The sequence below is a fragment of the Drosophila grimshawi genome, unplaced genomic scaffold (genome assembly GCF_018153295.1).
Source record: "Drosophila grimshawi isolate 15287-2541.00 unplaced genomic scaffold, ASM1815329v1 contig_1377, whole genome shotgun sequence".
In the NCBI taxonomy this organism is placed as follows: domain Eukaryota; kingdom Metazoa; phylum Arthropoda; class Insecta; order Diptera; family Drosophilidae; genus Drosophila; species Drosophila grimshawi.
This window is the reverse complement of record NW_025062900.1, coordinates 11,173,740-11,193,161: the sequence shown is the minus strand read 5'-3', so window position 1 is coordinate 11,193,161 and position 19,422 is coordinate 11,173,740. Positions and strand designations below refer to the sequence as shown.

General features: G+C 37.8%; 2 protein-coding genes and 1 long non-coding RNA gene across 4 annotated transcripts in view; all 3 read right to left on the bottom strand.

Moving 5' to 3' along the window:
* Positions 1-7,415, bottom strand: part of LOC6562014 — a 58,409-nt gene extending 50,994 nt beyond the window's left edge. Inside the window, exon 1 of the mRNA XM_032735984.2 lies at positions 6,409-7,415. Within this exon, the coding sequence (XP_032591875.1) occupies positions 6,409-7,026 (618 nt within the window). The 5' untranslated portion in view covers positions 7,027-7,415. The remainder of the gene's footprint in view (positions 1-6,408) is intronic.
* On the bottom strand, positions 4,300-5,147 carry LOC6570913 (caltractin). The gene has a single exon (XM_001997087.3). The coding sequence runs from the start codon at positions 5,005-5,007 to the stop codon at positions 4,447-4,449; it is 561 nt and encodes a 186-aa protein (XP_001997123.1). The 5' UTR covers positions 5,008-5,147; the 3' UTR covers positions 4,300-4,446.
* A 40-nt stretch (positions 7,416-7,455) lies between the features above and the next one.
* Positions 7,456-19,422, bottom strand: part of LOC116805318 — an 86,998-nt gene continuing 75,031 nt past the window's right edge. For both annotated transcript variants that reach the window (XR_004365127.2, XR_006246612.1), the window contains exons 4-5: positions 13,393-13,438; positions 7,456-7,804 (exon numbers count right to left, since the gene is read on the bottom strand). This is a non-coding gene — a long non-coding RNA (uncharacterized LOC116805318). The remainder of the gene's footprint in view (positions 7,805-13,392; positions 13,439-19,422) is intronic.

The following is a 19,422-nucleotide window of genomic DNA, read 5'->3' as shown; positions in this document are numbered from 1 at the left end:
AATATTTATAGAAAATGTCTGCATTCTTCCCTCATTTAATCATCAATTTCTTTAGACACTTACAATAACATAATCAGATATATAGTTAAATAAATATTCACTAATTCCATAGATTATTTGTAAGGCTGAGCCATTTTCCAGACACATATATAATCTACTTTATGTCGGCGCCCCAGGTATGGCAAAAAGGTATTTGCAAATTGGCGAAATTGTATAGAAAGAGATTTAGGGAAGCTGCACATGGAATTTGGCCTGGCCGCTGGCTACATGAAATTTAATTATGTCATACACACAAAACACACACGCACACGTTCATAGTGCTGCTGCTTGGTGCGAAGAGTGTGCGATGAAAAGGGCAAGAAGAAGTTTTAGCCAAGAAAGAAGCTCAGTTCGCACAGTTGCCGAGTTGCCCAGTTTCCAGTTGGCCATCTAAGTGCGCAGTGTGTTGTTGCTTTTGCTGTTGGTGTCCTAATTGAATTTGTTACGGTCAGGCAATGCCATCATCATAGTGATCATAATGCTCATCATTATCATCGCCAGGCATCATCATAAAGTTCATCAAACACCGCCGCTGCGGGTATTCGAAATTGAATTCAGTTACGGGAAATACATTTGCATTGATTTGCTTTTTATTTTTATGCGTCTGGGCGACAACGAAACGCATTGACATTAATAAAAATTTCCTTTTGAATTTTGATTGCTTTATGTTGGCCTCGGCCAAGCCCATCCCCCCGTGTATAGCTCCTTATTGTTGTCGCCTGCCTTGTTCCCGCTGATTATTATTATTATTTTTCTTGTTATTTACTTAGTGCTGAGCGTGGCCAAGTCCTGTCGCGTCCTCTCGCTGCTTAAGTGGAAATTGAAATTTTTCATTACACAGCCTTTGGTAATTTCCTACTCCTGTCGCCGGCCAAAACTTAAATAATTTATGCAAATATTTTGCGGTGGCAGCTCTCCGCCTCCGCCTCCTCCTCCTCCTCCTACTTCTGCTGCATAACTTTTGTGTCCAACAGGCTGGCCAATTTGGTTGAAGACGCTGATTGTGTGGCGACATTTTTTATTTTTACTTTCTCTTAAGTTTTTAGTAGGCAATTATCTCTAAGGGAAATTTGAATTTTTTGTTTACTATTTTTGATTTTAAATTTGAATATTTTGAATATATTTTTGAAGTTTGTAAAAAGTTACTTTTCTCATAATATATTATTAATATATCAATTTTTTGAAATCAGTTTTACAAATATGCTGCAAATTACATAAATTAAATGCTTGTGATATTTAAATGCATTTCCTATTTTTGAGGCTAATAATGCAGTATAAATTTTATATTTTATGCCACTAGAATAACAAAATAGATACAAACTAATCAAAGTTGAATTTTTTGCAACGACGCTTTTATCACAAAGCTAGAATTCTGCAACTTTTACAAGTTTTCTCTAATTAAAGACAAGGAGATAAGGAGAGAAAGAGAGAGAGAAAGAGCAAAGGTCCCAAACATCATAAATATGCTTGCAAATGCACTTTGAGCGCACTTTGCGCTTCCCATTTGTGCTGCAACTAGAAGTCATTCTAGCATGCATATGCATAACTCTCTTTGGGGTTGCTGGTTAACTGCGCCCCAAAGTATGCAACTGTATATGCTTATTTGGCGTTTATGCCACAAATTGGACGCCATGTTTATGAGCTGTGTATTTGTGCTTGTGTGTTTGCAGGGCAGCCAGCAGTGGAGCGGAGTGGAGAGGAGAGGAGGATAACCACACGACTTGGGTAACCACAGTCGCTGCTTTTGTGAGCATTAAATTGCTTGATATCGTAGCATACCATAGCATAAGTAAGTATATGCATCTATATATATATATATGTAAGGTATTTTCCTTTTTTTTTCACTCTCTTGTGACTCTTAGCTTAATTTTCCATGGCAATAGCTCAGCTGATTTTCCATGCGCTTTTCCTCTTTTGAATTATGCTCGTCTTTGTCTCGTCTTAAATACCATAATGCACATTTTATAATAATTTTTCGTTTGCTTTACTGCAATTTCGTGCAATTTTTTACCATAATTTATATAAGTGTCCGTGTGAATGTATGTGTGGTTATTCATCATTGTTGTTTTTTTCTCTTGCAACTTTCTCGCTACGTTACAAAATTTGTGCAGCTCAGCATTTCGAATATGCTCACAGTAAGAGGTATGTATGTGTGTGTGTGTGTGTGTATGTGTGTGTGTGTGTGAGTGTATATGTGTGTGTGTGAGTGTATATGTGTGTGTGTGTAAGAGTGTGTTTGTCGGGCGTAATTTTGAGTTATGGCAGTTTTGTAGTTTGCGTAGAAAAACTTTTTTAATGCTCGACTTTCCTAGCTGTTGCTCGAAGATCCTTTTACACTTTTTCATATTCTGACACTGGGCAGGATTCTCTCTGTGCCGGTATTTAGTTAAATGTTCGTAAAATTGAGTGTTGGATATATTTTACTTCAACTTCTCGTCATCCCCTATCTATGCTCATCTGTATTGGCTTTAATCGATTTAGCAAAAGCAATAAGCAAAAAACTTTTATAAATGCCCAAGTTTGTTTTAGTTTTATTTAATTTTATGTTTTCTTTTATTTTTCTTTTACTTTGCTTAGGATACTCAGACTTACTATTAGATCCAGAGTTGTAATTAGGATCTTAACTTTACGACTTCATTAATTGCCTTTTGTAGCTTTTATTAATGTAAGTAGTTATTACAGTCGCATCCGGGTTTGAACACAAATTTGAGCGCACAAGAAAAATTATTGTTCATTGGTGTTAAACGATTTCCTCGAAGTCTAGAAAAAGTTTTGCCCAAAAATTACAAAATGAATAATTACCAAAATGAAGAAACATTTTCATTCAACTGGTAACTGGAATTTATATGGATGTAGAATGTTTAGATGGCATCTAAAATGCAGTTCGACAGAGTTGATATTTAAGACCTTATTCGAATTTATCTTGAATTACATATCAAATTTGCAATTGCTGAAAACTATGCAAAGCAATTAATTTAATTTACATATCGTTAAATTGTATATGTAAAAATGTATCATTTTAATTTTGTATTTGGAAACATTGGAACTCTTTGCCAACTGGGAATGACAATAAGCCTTAATTTATCGACACAAATAGAGGCTTAAATACATAGTCTATTGTGTGATTGATTTATGAGTTCAGAGTTCAGCAAGAATCATGAATCAGTTTCTCTGGCGTTAGTTGACTCAATTGTCACATAAATTGCGTATACGCCTCGTGGACTAGCCTCTATCTTGATGAATTTAAAGCCTGACTCTGGCTTCTGGAACAACTAAATGACGCTAAATGCAAAGCTTGGCGTAAATAAAAAGTTAAACGATGCTACTAAATAACGAGTCGAGTTTGTTTGCCTCGTTTCCAGTCTCGGTGCAGCATCCGGGGATGCCAAAGCGGAAAGCGCCCACACACACTCATTCTCACACACACACACACACCCACACACACATGGTACCAAAATGTTTGCCACAATTTGTAGCAACAACTCGAAAAGTGGAGCAGCTACCCACCCAAAACCTCATCTGTTTACACTCAAACCTTTGCCTGGAGGCCAGCAAACGCATACATCAAATGTGTCAAAGAGATTTGTTATGCATGACAGCGGCCTGGACTGGAAAAATAGGTACAGCAACAATTACAAGTGTGCTCCATGGGAGACTGCACAACTGGATGATATCCAGCTTACATATACAAAAGTTCACACTAAATTTAAAAAGTTACATGTCTACCAAATAATTTTTTTTTTTTTTTTTGTAGCGCTCGGCTTATTAATTCACAATCTTAAGTAATTTTGTTTTTATTGTACGAGATACATTAATATTAAGATAATATAGTATTATATTCATAAGGAAACCTCTAAATATCAACTGTCTTATAAACGAAGTAAAGTTTAGTTAGACAGACGGATTAAAACTCATATTTTATGGCTTCAAATGCATCTCAATTTATTTGCATAGGCTTAAATCATCATCTCATTACTTTTATACTTGGATACAGGGTATATCAAAAGCCACAGTTATGGTGTGTTTCAGATCTGCATTACGACAAAAAAAGGGCCACGGATATAATGTGAAAATGAAGATGGGCGCAATTTTTGCGTAATTAAAGTTCCGCTGCTAATTGTGACAAATGGCAGACGAGTTCAACAGTAGGCTGTAGACCATTTAAGGCACAATTCACATTGAGGTCACGCCCCAAGGTTAGCAGACAAAGGAATTTTAATTAAAAAAATAAATAAAAATAAAATAAAGACAGCAAAAAGCTATTGTTTCAAGGGAGGCTGCTTTTATTAAGCCGAAGCATATCCAAACTTTTTCAAGAATTATTACCTGAAAATATAAATGAATATAAAGTATTTAGAAAGCTATAAGCAAAAATAATCAACGTCGTTTCCTTGTTTAAGCTGCAAGCTAAATCAAATTTGTTTTCTTCATTACAGTTAGGAATTCCTCGCGGCAAACTTCACCATCGCCATCCAAGTCGGCCTCATCGATCATCTCCTGCAGCTCCTCATCGGTGAGATTCTCCCCCAACTCTTTGGACACTCGCTTCAGATTGTCAAACGAAATGTGATCAGTTCCATCGTCATCGAAGAATGAGAACGCCTTTAGGATGTCCTGCTTGGTATCCTTGGCGGCCATTTTTAAGCGCATCAAGTACAAGAAATCATTGAACGCAATGCGACCCGTCTTATCCTTATCAATCTCATCCATCATATTCTTGATCTCATCCTTATCGGGCTCAAATCCCAAGGCACGTATTGCTACTCGCAACTCCTTGACTTCAATGAACCCGGTGCACTCTGTGTCAAAAAGATCGAAGGCCTTTTTAATGTCAACCTTCTGTTCCAGCGACAGGTCAAAGGTCGGCAACAGGCGCTTGTTCTTCGCCTTGCGGTACCTCAGCATACCCGAGCTCATGTTCGATTGGACGGTCGCCGTCGAGCCAGCGCTGCTCAAATTCTTATCCATTTTAATGCGACTTCTTTCACGTATTGAAAATATGTGTTTCAAATTTTTTTCCTCTATATTCGAAAATAACTTTTATGTATTTTTTTGTAGATTTATACGTATTTTTTGTTGTTAGACCTCACCGTTCGGGAACTGAGCTCAATGTGATTTTCTATTCATTTGATGTTGACTGCCGACTTAGGGTGGGGGCGTGGCATGCTTATTTACAAGTGTATCCCAACAGTAATGTGAAATGTTTTATTTTATTATAGTGCCAAGGTTTGCTGTTTAAAATAGTTTTCAAAATAATCTTCTAAATAGATTATTTATTATTTTTTTTAATAGATTATTTTGTAATATGCGAGTAAAAAGTGTTTTTGGTATTTGGTAATAGGAGGCGAATCTATGTCTATAAAAAAAATTATTATTAATATTTACATCAATGGATATTAAGTCGGATAGTTCACAACTCCGAGCTGGCAGTGAACATTATTAGAACATTTATTTTATTACAATTATTTTAGAATTGGCTTTCAATGCGAACACTCTCCCAATTTGTCCACTTATTACCATTTTTGAAGTATCAAGGTTGACTCAGTGTGTGGGAGCTGGATCACTGGTTTCTACAAACTTGGACAGATATGGAGAACAAAATGTGGTAGGTGGCATGTGGCAGGTGGCAGGTGCCAGGCAGCAGGCAGCGAATTTCAGGTGTTATTCTGCCATCCTCTTAGCTGTGAGCTGCCCAAATGTCAGTCAACGCTGTTCCTGTTGCTATTATTGTTGATGTTGTTGTTGCTACCACTACGTGCTGCGAATTGTTTGCCGAGGAAATTGAGGCTGCAACAGGCCATTATGGACCCTTCCCCACCAGGAAAACAATAGCCTCAACATGCGTGGCACGTGTTTTTGATAGGTTGCGAGGGGGTGTTGCGACTTTTGTGGTATGGGGCAGCTCGCGGTTGCTGCTCATGATTCCAATTACATAAACATAAGTAAGTAAGTTAACTAGCGGCTACTAGGAAATACCCTAGGATATCCTGGATACCCCTCAGTCAAACTGCTTGCAGATATAGATAATAACTCTTAGATTAATAACTATTATATTACATTAAAATATTTAAAGTTTTATATCCCATTTTCCACAATGTAATCTTTATATGAATATATAGACTACATTTTCAGAGTTCAGCTTTTAAGGTCCTCAAGAAATAGTTATTCCAAATTTGTAGAATGGATAGAGTTATCCATAAAACAAGCTTAATTCATGAGAAACAAAAAAAAAAGAATTTAATTTCTTTAGCTCTTTTAATTCAGTCTTTAAAACTGATCAAGAAAACAGTTAGCTTATATACGTCATATGCATATTAAAGGGCTTACAGGGTATCTATGTCGGTTTTTGCTTGTGTTTGTTGCTCTCACCTGTCGTTCACCGCCAAGGGATGTTAGCGATAATTTGCGATTCCTCTCGCGCTCCAGTCTCATGAGTATCTGTGCATTCTGCTCACAGGTGTAGGTGTGTGTCTTGCGTCGCCGCTCCAAGCTGTACTCGTAAAGGGGACGCGCCGCATCCGGTTGCAGTTGCGCTTCATCGCCGGCATCACAGCTGCAAAGCGATTGATTGCTGCGTCCCTTGGCCCGCTTGAGGGAGCCACGATTCGACGAGGAGGAGCAGCGTTCGCTCACATAATCGGAGAATGTGACGACATTGTGATTGCTGCCGCCATCGTAAGCGGTTGCCGGACGCAGTGCGGGTCCAACTGGGGCAACGCACGCTTTTCGCTTCGATGGCGATACATAGTAAATATCGTGCTCATCGAACTCGACGCTGCTGCCGATGCGCTGCGGCAGCGCTGTGTTTGCTGTTGCCGTGCTGCTGCTGGTGCTGGCAGCGCTGTTGCCGCCGCTGCTCAAATTGCAGCCCTGATCCGCTAGCGAGTGCTGCTGCAACAGCAGCGAATTCGCCGGACGATCACGCAGCGAGTGCTGTTTATGCAAACGAGGCGTCGCTGCTGATTCGAAGCGACGCAGCTCCGTCATCTTATAAGGATCTCTCGCTCTCTCTATCTTGCTCTCTCTCTCTCTCTCTCTCTCTCTCTCTCTCTCTCTCTGTGTTAGTCTAAAGTTGTTTAGCTTGCGTTCTCGGATAGCTTATTGTCATCACATTGGCTGGCTTAGCTGGCCATCTCTTGCACGCGCTCTCTCTCTCTCTCTCTCAGACTCTCACTCTGTCTAGCTCTGAAGTACTTTGGCTTGCATTCGCTCGCTTTCTCTTATTGTCATCACTTGGCTGGCTGGTTGGCTTAGCTGGGTCTGTGCGACTCATGTAATATTCATGTGGCTCGTTCGCACACTCCACATTAGCATAACACTTTGTTGGCTCTCTTTTCGATATCCATAGATACATATATATATATATATATCTATGTATCTATATATATATATATATATATATATATATATGTGTGTATGTGTTTAATTTTAAATGTGCCTCGGGATGAGGCTAAGCCGGCTAACGATTTCCTTATGTCAATATAGCAAATTCGCAATCCGCTTTCAGCCCGAACGTTTTCAGCTAACTGTTCCGATACCGTCAAGTGCTCTGGCTTCCTTCGCTCCTAAGCCCGCTTGCTGGGTGTGATGTGGCCTGTGTTCTGCCGTCTCATTGGCAGCCGTTTAGCAGTTTCGATTTGCGTTCAACTCCCACTCGGCTTTCGTTTGCTTTCATTTTTTTGCTTCCTTTTTTTTTCTCTCAGCCTGTTGTCTGTTTGTTTTATTAATAGACTCGTCTTTGCCACACTGCCTGCGCTGCTAATAACTGGAAAGGAGCAAAGGAGAATTTGTGTGTTAGAAGTGAGTGCCAAAAATTGTGTGTTCTTTTCGGATTTCCTATGTGTGTACAAATAAGCGACTGTGCTTTTCTATGTGTGTGTGTTGTTTAATGCTTAATTGGTTTTTGGTTACGTTTAATCCGTTAAAGTGTGACGAAATTGTAATCAAACGTTTCAGTGACAAATTCCGATTTCGGTGGCTTTACATTAAATTTCAAAATAGATATATATTTTATTGCACAAGTCTGCAAGATTATAATAAACTAAGTTAGCCAGAACTATTTGAAGTATTATTTAAAGCAAACATCTTTATTATGTTAATTTGCCATGGACCATTTGCTTTTAGTCAGCATTTATTATTTATTATTACTCAAAGTGGTTTCTTGATTTTTTATTCACCAAATTTTAATGGATAAATGTCACAAATATTTTGAGAACATTTCAAACTGTGTTATCCCACACGATTGAGTTAAAACTCTTGTCAACTATTTAAAAAACTTGTTGGTTTTTGGCAACAGAGCAAGAGAGAGAGAGAGAGAGAGAGAATTAACTTATTTCATGCGCTCATTAAGCTATAACCAAAGTTGATTAAGGCCTTGAGAAACTTTTTGTTAAAGAATGTCTTGCAGCACTTCAGCTCTGTATTGGCAAGTTGAAGGCTGTCGGGGAGGGGTTAAAGTGTGGCAGACAAAAAAGACAAGACTGTGACAAGTTGAAGTGGCACTCGAAATATGCCCAAGACAAAATGTTTTCTTGTCGCCAGGACGAAAGCTAAAGTTGCCGTGGCAAAACTTCTTAAAAATACTTAAGAAGCGATAAATATCTCAAAGTATATTTATATATCTATACACACACACACACACACACACATGATAAAATACTAAGTGTGTGTGTGCGCTTGGCGGGAGGGGGATTGGCAAATGTTTTGACTTTTGAAACTTTGCTCGAGTTGCCTATTTGTTACTCTACATGTTGTTGTTCTTTGAGCATTGATAGCAGCAATTGGATACGCCCTCGCCCCCTCTTCCCACTCTCCCACTCCCCCGCAAGCTGAATGCTTCAATATTTTGGGAATTGTTGTTGCTGCCATACACTCATTATCTTTTAACGTTATTATTATGCTGCACACTTCGAAAGCTGTAGCAAAAATTTGTCCCAATTTTCGTTGGCTTTGCAGCTTTAACGCAAATTCCCTTAAAATTCCATTTTAACAACAGTTTTAGAGCCTAGGCAGCTGCTCAATTATATGTGTTTGAAATAGCTCTTGTTCTTGTTCTTGTTCTTTTTGCCGTTGCTTATTAAAAACTTGCCATCGTTTCGGCCCAAATTGTTTGGGCCATCAAATGAAATGCTGCCTGAACCAAATGGCGTCTCAATTTGTGTGCTTGCAAATCATAGAAGAAGAAATTTGTACAAAATAAAAAAAAAGGAAAAGGTTCACAAAACTCGCATGGAAATTTTCACATAAATTCAGATGAATTTGTCTATCAATCAATAAAGGTAACTGTGCCAAGGCACACGCGATTTACTTGTGTGTGTGCGAGTGTGTGTGTGTTTCTCAAAATTAAAAGTAAGAATCGAAAAAAGACTGTGAAAATCCTCTTATTAACAAATTATTTCTACATATGTAAATAAAACTCAATAATTAAAATTAAATAAAAGAAACATATTTTTGTAGTTGTAACACGCAAAATTGAGGAAGATATGCATGAAGTAATTTTAAAATTTATTAAATTATTTATTCTTATTTTTAAAGTGTTCCAGCCAAAATTGTCAGTCACAAATTGGAGAAAAACCTTCTACACCATTATTATTTTTACAGGGTATAGGCAAGCAGCGCAAGCGTCTATGATCAATAAAAATTGGCAACTGGCAGCTGTTGACAGCCGCAGACTGAGACTGGCGGCTGTCTCACTTAACTTGGCTTTGACGCACGCATTTCCAATAATAATAAAAATACATTTTCTTTTTATGCGGTTGCTGCCTTTTGGGATTTAATTTTTCAAATACGTTTGCAAACTTGGCAGACTGCTGAAAAATGTTTAAAGTGAAGCCAAGCAAAATATGACGATCATCAAATTTGTCTTGAAAAAAGCAAATGATGAAGATAAAGACAAAGAATTAAATCTGCCAATCATATTATTTTTAGAGCTTCCCGAACGGAGTCAACATTATATGGCAGCAGTAATTTGGATTAATTAATTCTGGCATTGATTTTACACAGAATCTGTGTGCGGGTCAGGTTCAAAAGGGTTTTATGTGTCAGGTCATAAAGTCTAACTAGAAGCAGTGCTTCAAGTGGGCAACCTATCAAATGATAAAGGACGAAGCCTTTAGTGTGGCAGTGGGAGTGAAAGGACAACGTCATGAACAGCGCCCACGCAAATGAAAATCTAATTTAGTGCCACACGCACACAAAGAAACAGGAAGTATGCTAAGAAGGGTAGCAAAGGGGGTTGGGTGATAGGGGATGGGGAGGTGGGTGGATGCGGCGCGGAGTGTGAGCTCTTAGGCACAAATATACATACACAAGTGATACATGAGCTCATGGCGGCAGTAAAATCTTCGGTTTGCCTTTCATTTGCGTTTAAAGACCCAAAAGGACTTCCGCCTGCAGCGGCCTACAAATTAACATGCCCCCAATCTGTGATTCCCTTACTCACTATGTGTGTGTTCGAGTACGTGTGTTTGTGTGTGTGTGTGTGCATGTGAGTGTGTCCCAGCGAGCTCTATGAATTATGACGAAAGCAGCTGCAGACTTAATGGAAAACGCTGAGTTTGTGGCCCGGCTGGAAGCCAGAACTGAAGCACACGCAAGGCGTAAATTAGAAAAACGTATGCGGGCGAGAGTAACCGACTGACAGACACCGTGTAATTAGCATCAAAATATATATTATTTATTAAGTATTCCCTTTAAAATTGAGACAGAGGAAGTCAAATATTAGAAATCGTTTCAAATTAAGAATATGTAATAAAAATGTTCAAATGTCAATACAAAATTGGCGTATTTAACAATTGTTCCATGAATTGAGTAAAATGCAGAAAAAACCCAACCAAAAATAAAAATAGTTAGTATGAATTAATTAAGAGTTCTCTGTGTATTAACCGATGGCTAAGGCTCAGAACTCGCCACTCATTAATCATATATAATTTCGGGATTCGGTTAGAGTAGTAGGTGTACTCGGAGATACATCCCACTGGCTGCTGCAGACCAATTTACCCAACTTCATGACAACCATTTTGTCATTTTGCTATAGCATACTTACTTGGGCTCTCAACACACACAACGTGAGGTCTTTTAATAAGTTTGCTGTTTGCGAGCAATGCGCTCGGCTTTCCATTCTCTGCCTATGGCTATAAATTAGACACGATCTATGCGCAGCATAGAGAAACTTTGGACTATAAATACGATTACGTTTCTGTTGTAGCACCCAAAATAAAAATACAAAAAAAAAAACAGAAAAAAACAGCAAAAATGGTTGCTGGAGCACTTTTAATTTTTGACACGTAGCGCACAAAAGAAAAAGAGAGCAAAACACATGTTCATTGACATTGTAAAACCAGACAAGTCAAATACATACACTCTGTGTACATGTACATGTATGTGTGTGTGTGTGTGTGTGTGAGTGTGTTGGTGTGTGTATATTTTAAAATGCCAACAGGCAAAGCGTATAATGAGTTTTGTGGCGCCAGGTCGTAAATACATTCGTTTGCCCGTATATATTCTCGTTGAGTCGTATATTCGCTTATTCGCCTATGTAAGTATGCCCATAGGTTGGCTATAAAATTTGTTTAACACCAATTCGCCGCACGCACCCACGCACCAATCAAATTTATTTCATTTTACATACATATCTATATACATATATCTACATATGTGTATCCATATACATATTTATTTTGTCCTTTTCTTATTATTGCTTGTTGCTGTTTTATGACAGCGCCAGCAAATTAATGAAATTTCTGTAATAAATCATTGGCAAAGCGAATAAAAACGCCGCCCGTACTGTATTTTTGATATGTTTAACAAAGAAATATGCGCATTATACGTTGAGAATATCAACAAAATGCACAAAAATATTTACAGTGAAAAATCAAATGTCTCACGAGTAACATGAGCAACATGAGTCCGTTGGGTTTTTAAGTCCTTTATAAATATGGCTCAAATTAATTATTGAATTCGTAAATGTATTTTAAATGATTGCAGTAGTATTTTAGTGAGGCGAGATTAATAAATCAGGCAGCTCAACAAATTATATCACAATTTATAAGTTGTCCCCTTCTGCTTGACTCTAACTTTATTACTAAAGCTCTTTCGTCCCTTTTAAATTTAAAGTTTGCAACCTGCAAATTTTTAATGAATTTTAATGTAACTCTCAAGTTCTTCAAATACCCGTAAGCCACGCTTAGCAAAATGGTTAGTTAATGTTTAATTAATTTAATCAATTTCTCATGCCACACAGCACTCTTTGCTGTTTTCCCAAAGCTTGGTCAAACATATTTAACTAAAAAGTCTTACCATAAGCCCCAGCAGACGCTAGCTGCATGCGAATTGTGAATCCCCAAAAAACCATTCACAAGTCATATTTTTTGAACTCCAAGTGCGTTGACTGCACTTTTGGTGGAGCGCATAAAACTTTTCACTTGCTCCGTTTGCCACTCCCTGTTGAGCTCTGGGAACCACAAAAAGAGTCATCTGGCTGTGGAATCTATATATCTCTGTCGCACTCTCTGTCTCTCTGTCTCTTTGTCTCTATCTGTTAATTCCGCTTGCTTCCGTTTCTAAAAGTTGCGCTAGCTAACAAAAATTCAAGTGGTTTTGGGTGGGCCAAAGGCTTTTAGCTGACTTAACACCAGCGAGGACATACACTCTAATATATTGCACCCACCACCCACAATCCAGAGACCCACTTTCCTCTACACTACTCCTTAGTGGGCTCATAAAGCTTGAGCTTAAGCATGTCGGTCCCAAAAAGGGTTTCCTGCTTTGACTTTGGCTTCACAAAAACAACAAAAAAAAAAAGAAAACCAACAAAAAATAGAACAATTTTTGCACAAAACTAACGCCCGCATGAAAATTGTGCGTATGGGGTCTATGGGTGGTTTGGGCCAACTTTGAGTGGGTCAAAAAACACAAGTTAACAATGGCGTTCGTGACTTTAAATAAAGAAATAACTTGTGTGCATAGTTCGACTCAAACAATGCGCGGCGTTGCGCTAAGAATTTAACATGGATACGCTTTTATATATATGACGCTATGGACTTGGAGGCGTGAACGTTTTCCTGCTTAATGGGCGTGGCACTTGCCTTCACTAACAATGCGCCGCAGTCTTTGTGCAAATTTCGCATTTTTTTTTTCTGTTCACTGTCCTTTTTTTGAGACGGGCAGCATAAAAAGTTCAGCACTTAATAACTTCTTTTGCTTTTTTTTGGCTTTTGTCTTTGGCCTTTTCTATTTCAGTTTGGCTCCATTGGCGGAGCTATGCTTAAACTGGCTTTCAGACATTGTTGTTGTTGATTTATTTATGGCCCTACGCATTTCGCAGGCTGCATTTTGACTTATTTATTCACTTACCGTTGTTTGCATTTCCACGCAGAGCTCGAACGACAAACAGAACGAACTGTAATGAAAGATGTTAAGAAAATATATTTTTAATATGCTGCATTCTCTAATGGACTTGGTGTAGTTTTTTCTTATAGCAGTTGTAAGTGCTGCATCGTAAATAAACATTTTGATAGTTATTTTCTTAAATCTTTTAGTCTTTAGTCAATAATAATTATATAAGAACTTTATTTTATAAATTAATCAATATTTAAGTAATTTTTTCTTTGTTCTGATGGTTTTTTGTTTTCATATTATTTATAATATTAGACAGATTTATATAGTTGATTATAGTAATATATTTTCATTGTCATTCAATTTTTATTCATCGAAAATGCTTAATTCCCATTCAGCAGCAATTTGAAAATCTGCAATTATGCTGCCTTTTATTAAAAAATGATATTTGCATAATTAATCGCCGCACACAGACATATATACCCGCAGAGTAGCCACACAGAGATACACAGAAACGAGTGCATTTCAATGAGAGAGTTCAACACATTGTCATAACTAACACAAACTTATTTATCCCCGGGGTCCGATTTATATTACTTCCCCGTTAGCAATGTGGCAGCCAAGCTTTGTCTCTCCTTTCGTCCCCGACCACTCTTGCCACACCCTTGCAGAAATATGGATGCACAGTCGTCGTCGTCGTCGTTGTAATGGCGGAGGTTACTACTCCAAGGTCTGTGCTGTAAATTTATCAGTGTCAAAAATAATAGCGCTCCGTTTTCGCTTTTAATAATTTCCCTCGGCAACGAGCCGAGTGCAAATATTTGGAGCGGAAATTGCTGCTCGAGTCAGAAGAACGGCAATACCAAAACGAACAAAAACAAAAAGTGCTCAACTAAGCAGTGATAGACTCCCAAATACCGCCGATCTATTTGCATAGATCATGACTTCAGCGCCTTCATCTCTGATTTCAAAATACATATTCACATATTTTTATTATTATATTGAACTGCAGTATTCGCTGTGAGGATGCTATGGAAGTCTATCATAATTGAAAGACTTTACATCCATGCACAATTTAAGTATATAGTCGTCAAGTTCCAACACCTTGTTACAGGGTAAAATTATGCCACCAAAATAAAACAGTCGGACATTAGAACAATGTGCCCAGTCTCAGTGCATTCGCGCCAGGACACCAGGGCACCACATGCCATATACTTACACACACACACACACACAAACATAGGAACAACCTTACACACACATGAGTGTGTTTCTGTGTATTTTTGGTGTGCCATCTAAATAATTTTTAGTTGGAGAGTATGGTTAGCGTCCTAGCGACATTTTGGGTAACGCCATTTGTGCAGCCCAATTGCTCTAAATTTTCTATTGTGCCATATGCCCCGCCCCACTCCCCGCCCCCATCCCCTTCGCAACTCACACTTTCCTCGCATCATATCCCACATTTACTTTTCGATTTATTTTGTTAAGGCAACGCAATTGTTTGCGTTGGCTGTGACAACATCAAAGCCATCATTAATTTAATTGAACTTAGCTTTTTGTTCTGGTCGGGATTTTTTTTTATTATTTTTTATTGTTGTTTACGTCACGTTCTTATTAGAAGCAAAATTAATTTCATTATATTTTGCATGCAATATTTTTTAAGTGATTGACATTTTAATTTTGCCAGTTCAAAAGTCAAACATTTGCTTAATTAAGCAGGAAAATTTAATCTATTCTAGAATGTCTTTAAAGTGATTTTAGCTAAAAATGTATTATCTTTTAACTAACATTATGTATTTGTTGATTCTTGAGATTAAGTTGGAAAACATTTTTAATATTATTTTTTTGTTTTTAATATCTGGCAACTGTTTTGCCCAAAAAGTTTCGACCACAAATTCAAGTGCTTGGGAAAAAGTAAACTTTCCATTTAGATTGCAGTACCCTACAGTTGTGCACATTAAGCAGAAAGTTTGGACATAAATTCAACACCCCACACTCATAAATACGGGCACACTTACATCGATAAGAGGCCGACAAAACTTCAGTGACTGCGACGCTCGCATATCATAATAATAATAATAAATAAAATATGCAGCAGCAGCGACAGCAACTTTTTTGTTTTTTAAGCTATTGACTAAATACTTTGGCAAATTCATAAATTGAGGCACATCGTAATGGCATAAATATTTGAAACATCCAAAGATGCAAAGCAACGCCCAAAAAAATTACTAAGCAAAATACCCGAGAAAATTGAGTTGAAAACTTTTGCCTGTTTTTTATTTTGCTCTTTTGATTTTTTTTTATTTTTTGTTTTCTTGTTTTAATACTTTGTGCGTGCTCTGCGTATTGTCGCTCCAAAGAGTCAACTTTATTGAGTCGATTTCGTAGAAACGCGAAACAGAGTTCAGCAAAATGTGTGTGAATGCTCGATGGGCGAATACCCTGTAACAAGTATTTTTACTTGTTAAATGTTATAGTTTCTACGTTTTTATTTTGTTAAAAAGCTTCAAAACTTAATTAGAGAGAGAGAGAGTAAGCCATGATTAATAACGTATTGCTTTTGAAAATGAGTTTTTATTGAGATTTTTTTACAATACAACAAAATGTTCATTCCCTTTTTACTGTCCCGCAGAGTAGAAATCTTAAATCAATTTTCTCAGAAATCCTTTTTAACCCACTGTTTCGTTTCTTCAATAAAACATTGTTTGACTTCTGCAATGCTTAATTTAATAAATTTTATCATCAGCTGAGCGACGAAACATATTCACTACAATAACTCCAACAATTTTACCGATTTATCAATTTACAGGGTATGAGAAACAATGGCAGGTAAACAATTCCAGAATTGGCAGTTGTGTGTTTGTCACGCTTGCTTATTCATGAGCATTCGTCAAAGCTCACTTAATACTCCCACATTGGCACAGGCTCAAACATTTCTGACCAGTTTCAGTGACAAAAAAGAAAAAAAACCGAAACTTGAATGCGAGTATCTTTTTGAGAATGTCATGTTATAATCCACATGGATATTAAATGAACAAAGAACAGACAGAGAAAAGTTTCGCATTCATATGCAGCATTGAACTTCATCGGATCGTGTCTATCACCTTGACTGGGACAATTAGGGCGTCGCACAGGTGGGCGTGGGCCGGTAAGAAACCTGCCGAGTCCATTATTACGAGCCACAACCAAAACAACCACAACAACAACAACGACAACAACAAAATAGAACGGGCAGTATACTTTAATAAGCCAATAAGTTTGCGTTTAGGCGCTTCTCTAGTCCTGGGTTTATTTTTTACCTCAAAAGGCAGTGCATTAATATTTATGCGCGTATTACGCTTGATTGTGGCATAGACTCAATGCTGTTGATGTTCTTGTCTTACTTCTTTATTTTTTTTGTTGTTGGTAGTCGAGGCCATGCGTGCGTTATAAATAAAATTAAATGTATCAGTTAAGTTGAATTTGGTTCGAAACGGTGTCGATAAGTCGAGTCTTTTGGCCAGCAGCAAGAAGTAGCTAATGAGATTCCACTCCCAAAAGGGATGCTTAGCTGGATGCTGTTGCTGGATGCTGTTGCTGTTGCTATTGGTGTTCCTGGCTCTGGTTAATGATGCAGTCCGTTAGCGTTTAATGTTCGACTGAAGGTACTTTAGAGCAATGTGATTATCCCTGAATTTGGAAGTGAATGCGGCAGAAGCACATTATAGAAGGGGCATGTTAACTTTCACGCCCCACCGCCCCCCGTTTGATTTGTGATTATTACCAAAGAAATTGTTTTGTTGCCCAAAAGTTTGAAGACGTCTGCCTATCTACGTTACGATAATAACAAGCCATTAAATATTGGTTTGCTTGAACATCATATTTACTGCTGGAAGATTATTATTCACTTGACCACCTTTCAAATCATACTTATTGATGTTTACGCTTCTGGGTTATCAAGCTTACCAAATTCAAAAATACTACAAAAGAAAGTGTTATTTACTTTTAGCATTTCCACGAACCATCGCCCATTAACATTGTTTGCCAAATTAGCTGGTATCGCAACCAACTCTATCCAATCATTTGGCTATGCATTTTATCTATTCAAATTACACGCAACTGGTTCCATTCAGCATTCTAGCTGCTCGTTTCGCTACCTCGCTGAGATATCTTTATCAAAGACTTTCTGTTGTGTTGCATGCACGCGAGTGAAATAAAAATAATGAGCGGCAAGGTGGCAGAGGAACCACAGAGGGGGTAACAACAGTAATGTGGCTTTTGCTGTTTGCTGTTTGCTGTTTGTTGTTACGCTGCTGTCACAAGCAGCATGAGCAACATGAACAACAATAGCGACAACAAAAGCAGCAACAACAATACAAGGAATTAACTCGCATGCTCGGCATAATAAACATAACGGCACTGCCTTCAGTTTCGGCATTGCTTTTGTTTTGGATTCGCTTTGCCTTTATTATTATTCTTATTTTGTTTTCGGTTTTTGGGTTTTTTTTTTATTTTATTTTTGTGGGCTGCTCACCCGCCGCCTTCCGTTTGGGGTTGTCTGCAGCTCCTTTGGCTTGGATTTATTTGCGCTGCTTCGGTCTGGCGCTGTTACCATGCAGAGAGATGCTAGTCGCGAGTCTCGCCTTGGGGCGAAAAGTACTCTCCGCACTACATGCACGAAAATGGCAAAAACTTGTAGCCTTTGCGACTCTTGCCACAACATCGGTGCTTACCGCCTTCACAGACAACTCCAAGAGTTGGTTTATGTTAGCAAAGACCGCATTGCGAAAGCGAGAGAGAGACACAGAGTCAGTGAGGAAGGGAGAGAGTTGGCAGCTCAAAGGCTCTCTACTAATTGAGTGGATGTTAGGTGGGCGCGTGGGCGTATGAGCAATGCTTACCCTGAACCTGAGCAATTAAATTGTTGTTTCTAGTTAGCCACTTAATGCGCCCCAATTTCTGTTTTATTATTTCTTTATTTTCTGTGAGCCGACAGATCTCAATCACTGCCTACACAAATGATGACCAGCCAATTATGCGAGGGTTGATCAGCTGTTCATTTAAAATCAAATCTATTTTTAATTTAATAAATATACAAAATTTGAATATATATTCTTAACAAATTGCCGCTGACCCAAATTGACATACTCTAATGGATTCAGCATTCAACAAGCTCATGAGCCACCCTAGTAGATTCTTATAAGACATAGTAAAAAAAAGGCAGCCCTGCTTATATTATATTAATTTCCCAAGTGCATTATTCGGAGCGGTGAGAGGAATTATTACAGTGGCTCATGTAAGATGCTGGCAGAGCATTAATATACGTTATGAAAAATTGTAGATAAAGTTTGAGGCAAAAAAATTATGAAAAATGAAAGCGCAAAATATTTCTGAAATGAAGCTAAGCGACTTTTATGGTCTGTCAAGGAAAATAAAAAGAAAATAAGCAAAAGGGAAAAGATATCAAATCAAATGAAAAGACAACAAACGTTGGCATCGCAAAATTATTGAAAGTCAGCGCAAAATGGAATTGCAAAATGAAAACGTGGCCAATAAAAATCAATTTCGATTGTGTTGTATATCTTTTGAGTTTGTATATATATGTGTGTATATATATACACTTATGCTATATTCCTAAAAATGAATTTCAATTGCGTGGCACACATCATAATTTCTACATAAATATTATAATAGCCTTATTATATCTACTAGACACTTTTTGGCTTACATTTAAATTTATGGAAAATCTTTACCTCTGCTGGCGGGTGGAGAATTTTCCCTCTGTTCACAGCGAGGCATTCAATCAACGCCAGAAAAAGTCAACTTTAGTTTGGTTGATATGGAATAACCTCCATTATTCATGCCATTCACTCTATCTCTCTCACTCTCCCCATGTTTCTCTCTCTCTCCCGCTCTCTCTCTCTCTCTGTTGCTGTCCTCCATCTATCACTCATTTCGAATTACGCAGGGAAAAAATGAGAAAAAAAACTTTATGCTCATTTACCCAGTGGCTTTAAAAAGGTTTTCTTTTTTTTATTTGTTAGCTGGGCTTGTGAATTTTTGGTCTGA

Bases quoted from the DNA above. Each gene is read 5' to 3' on its own strand.
- LOC6570913 (XM_001997087.3), bottom strand. From the start codon at position 5,007: ATGGATAAGAATTTGAGCAGCGCTGGCTCGACGGCGACCGTCCAATCG.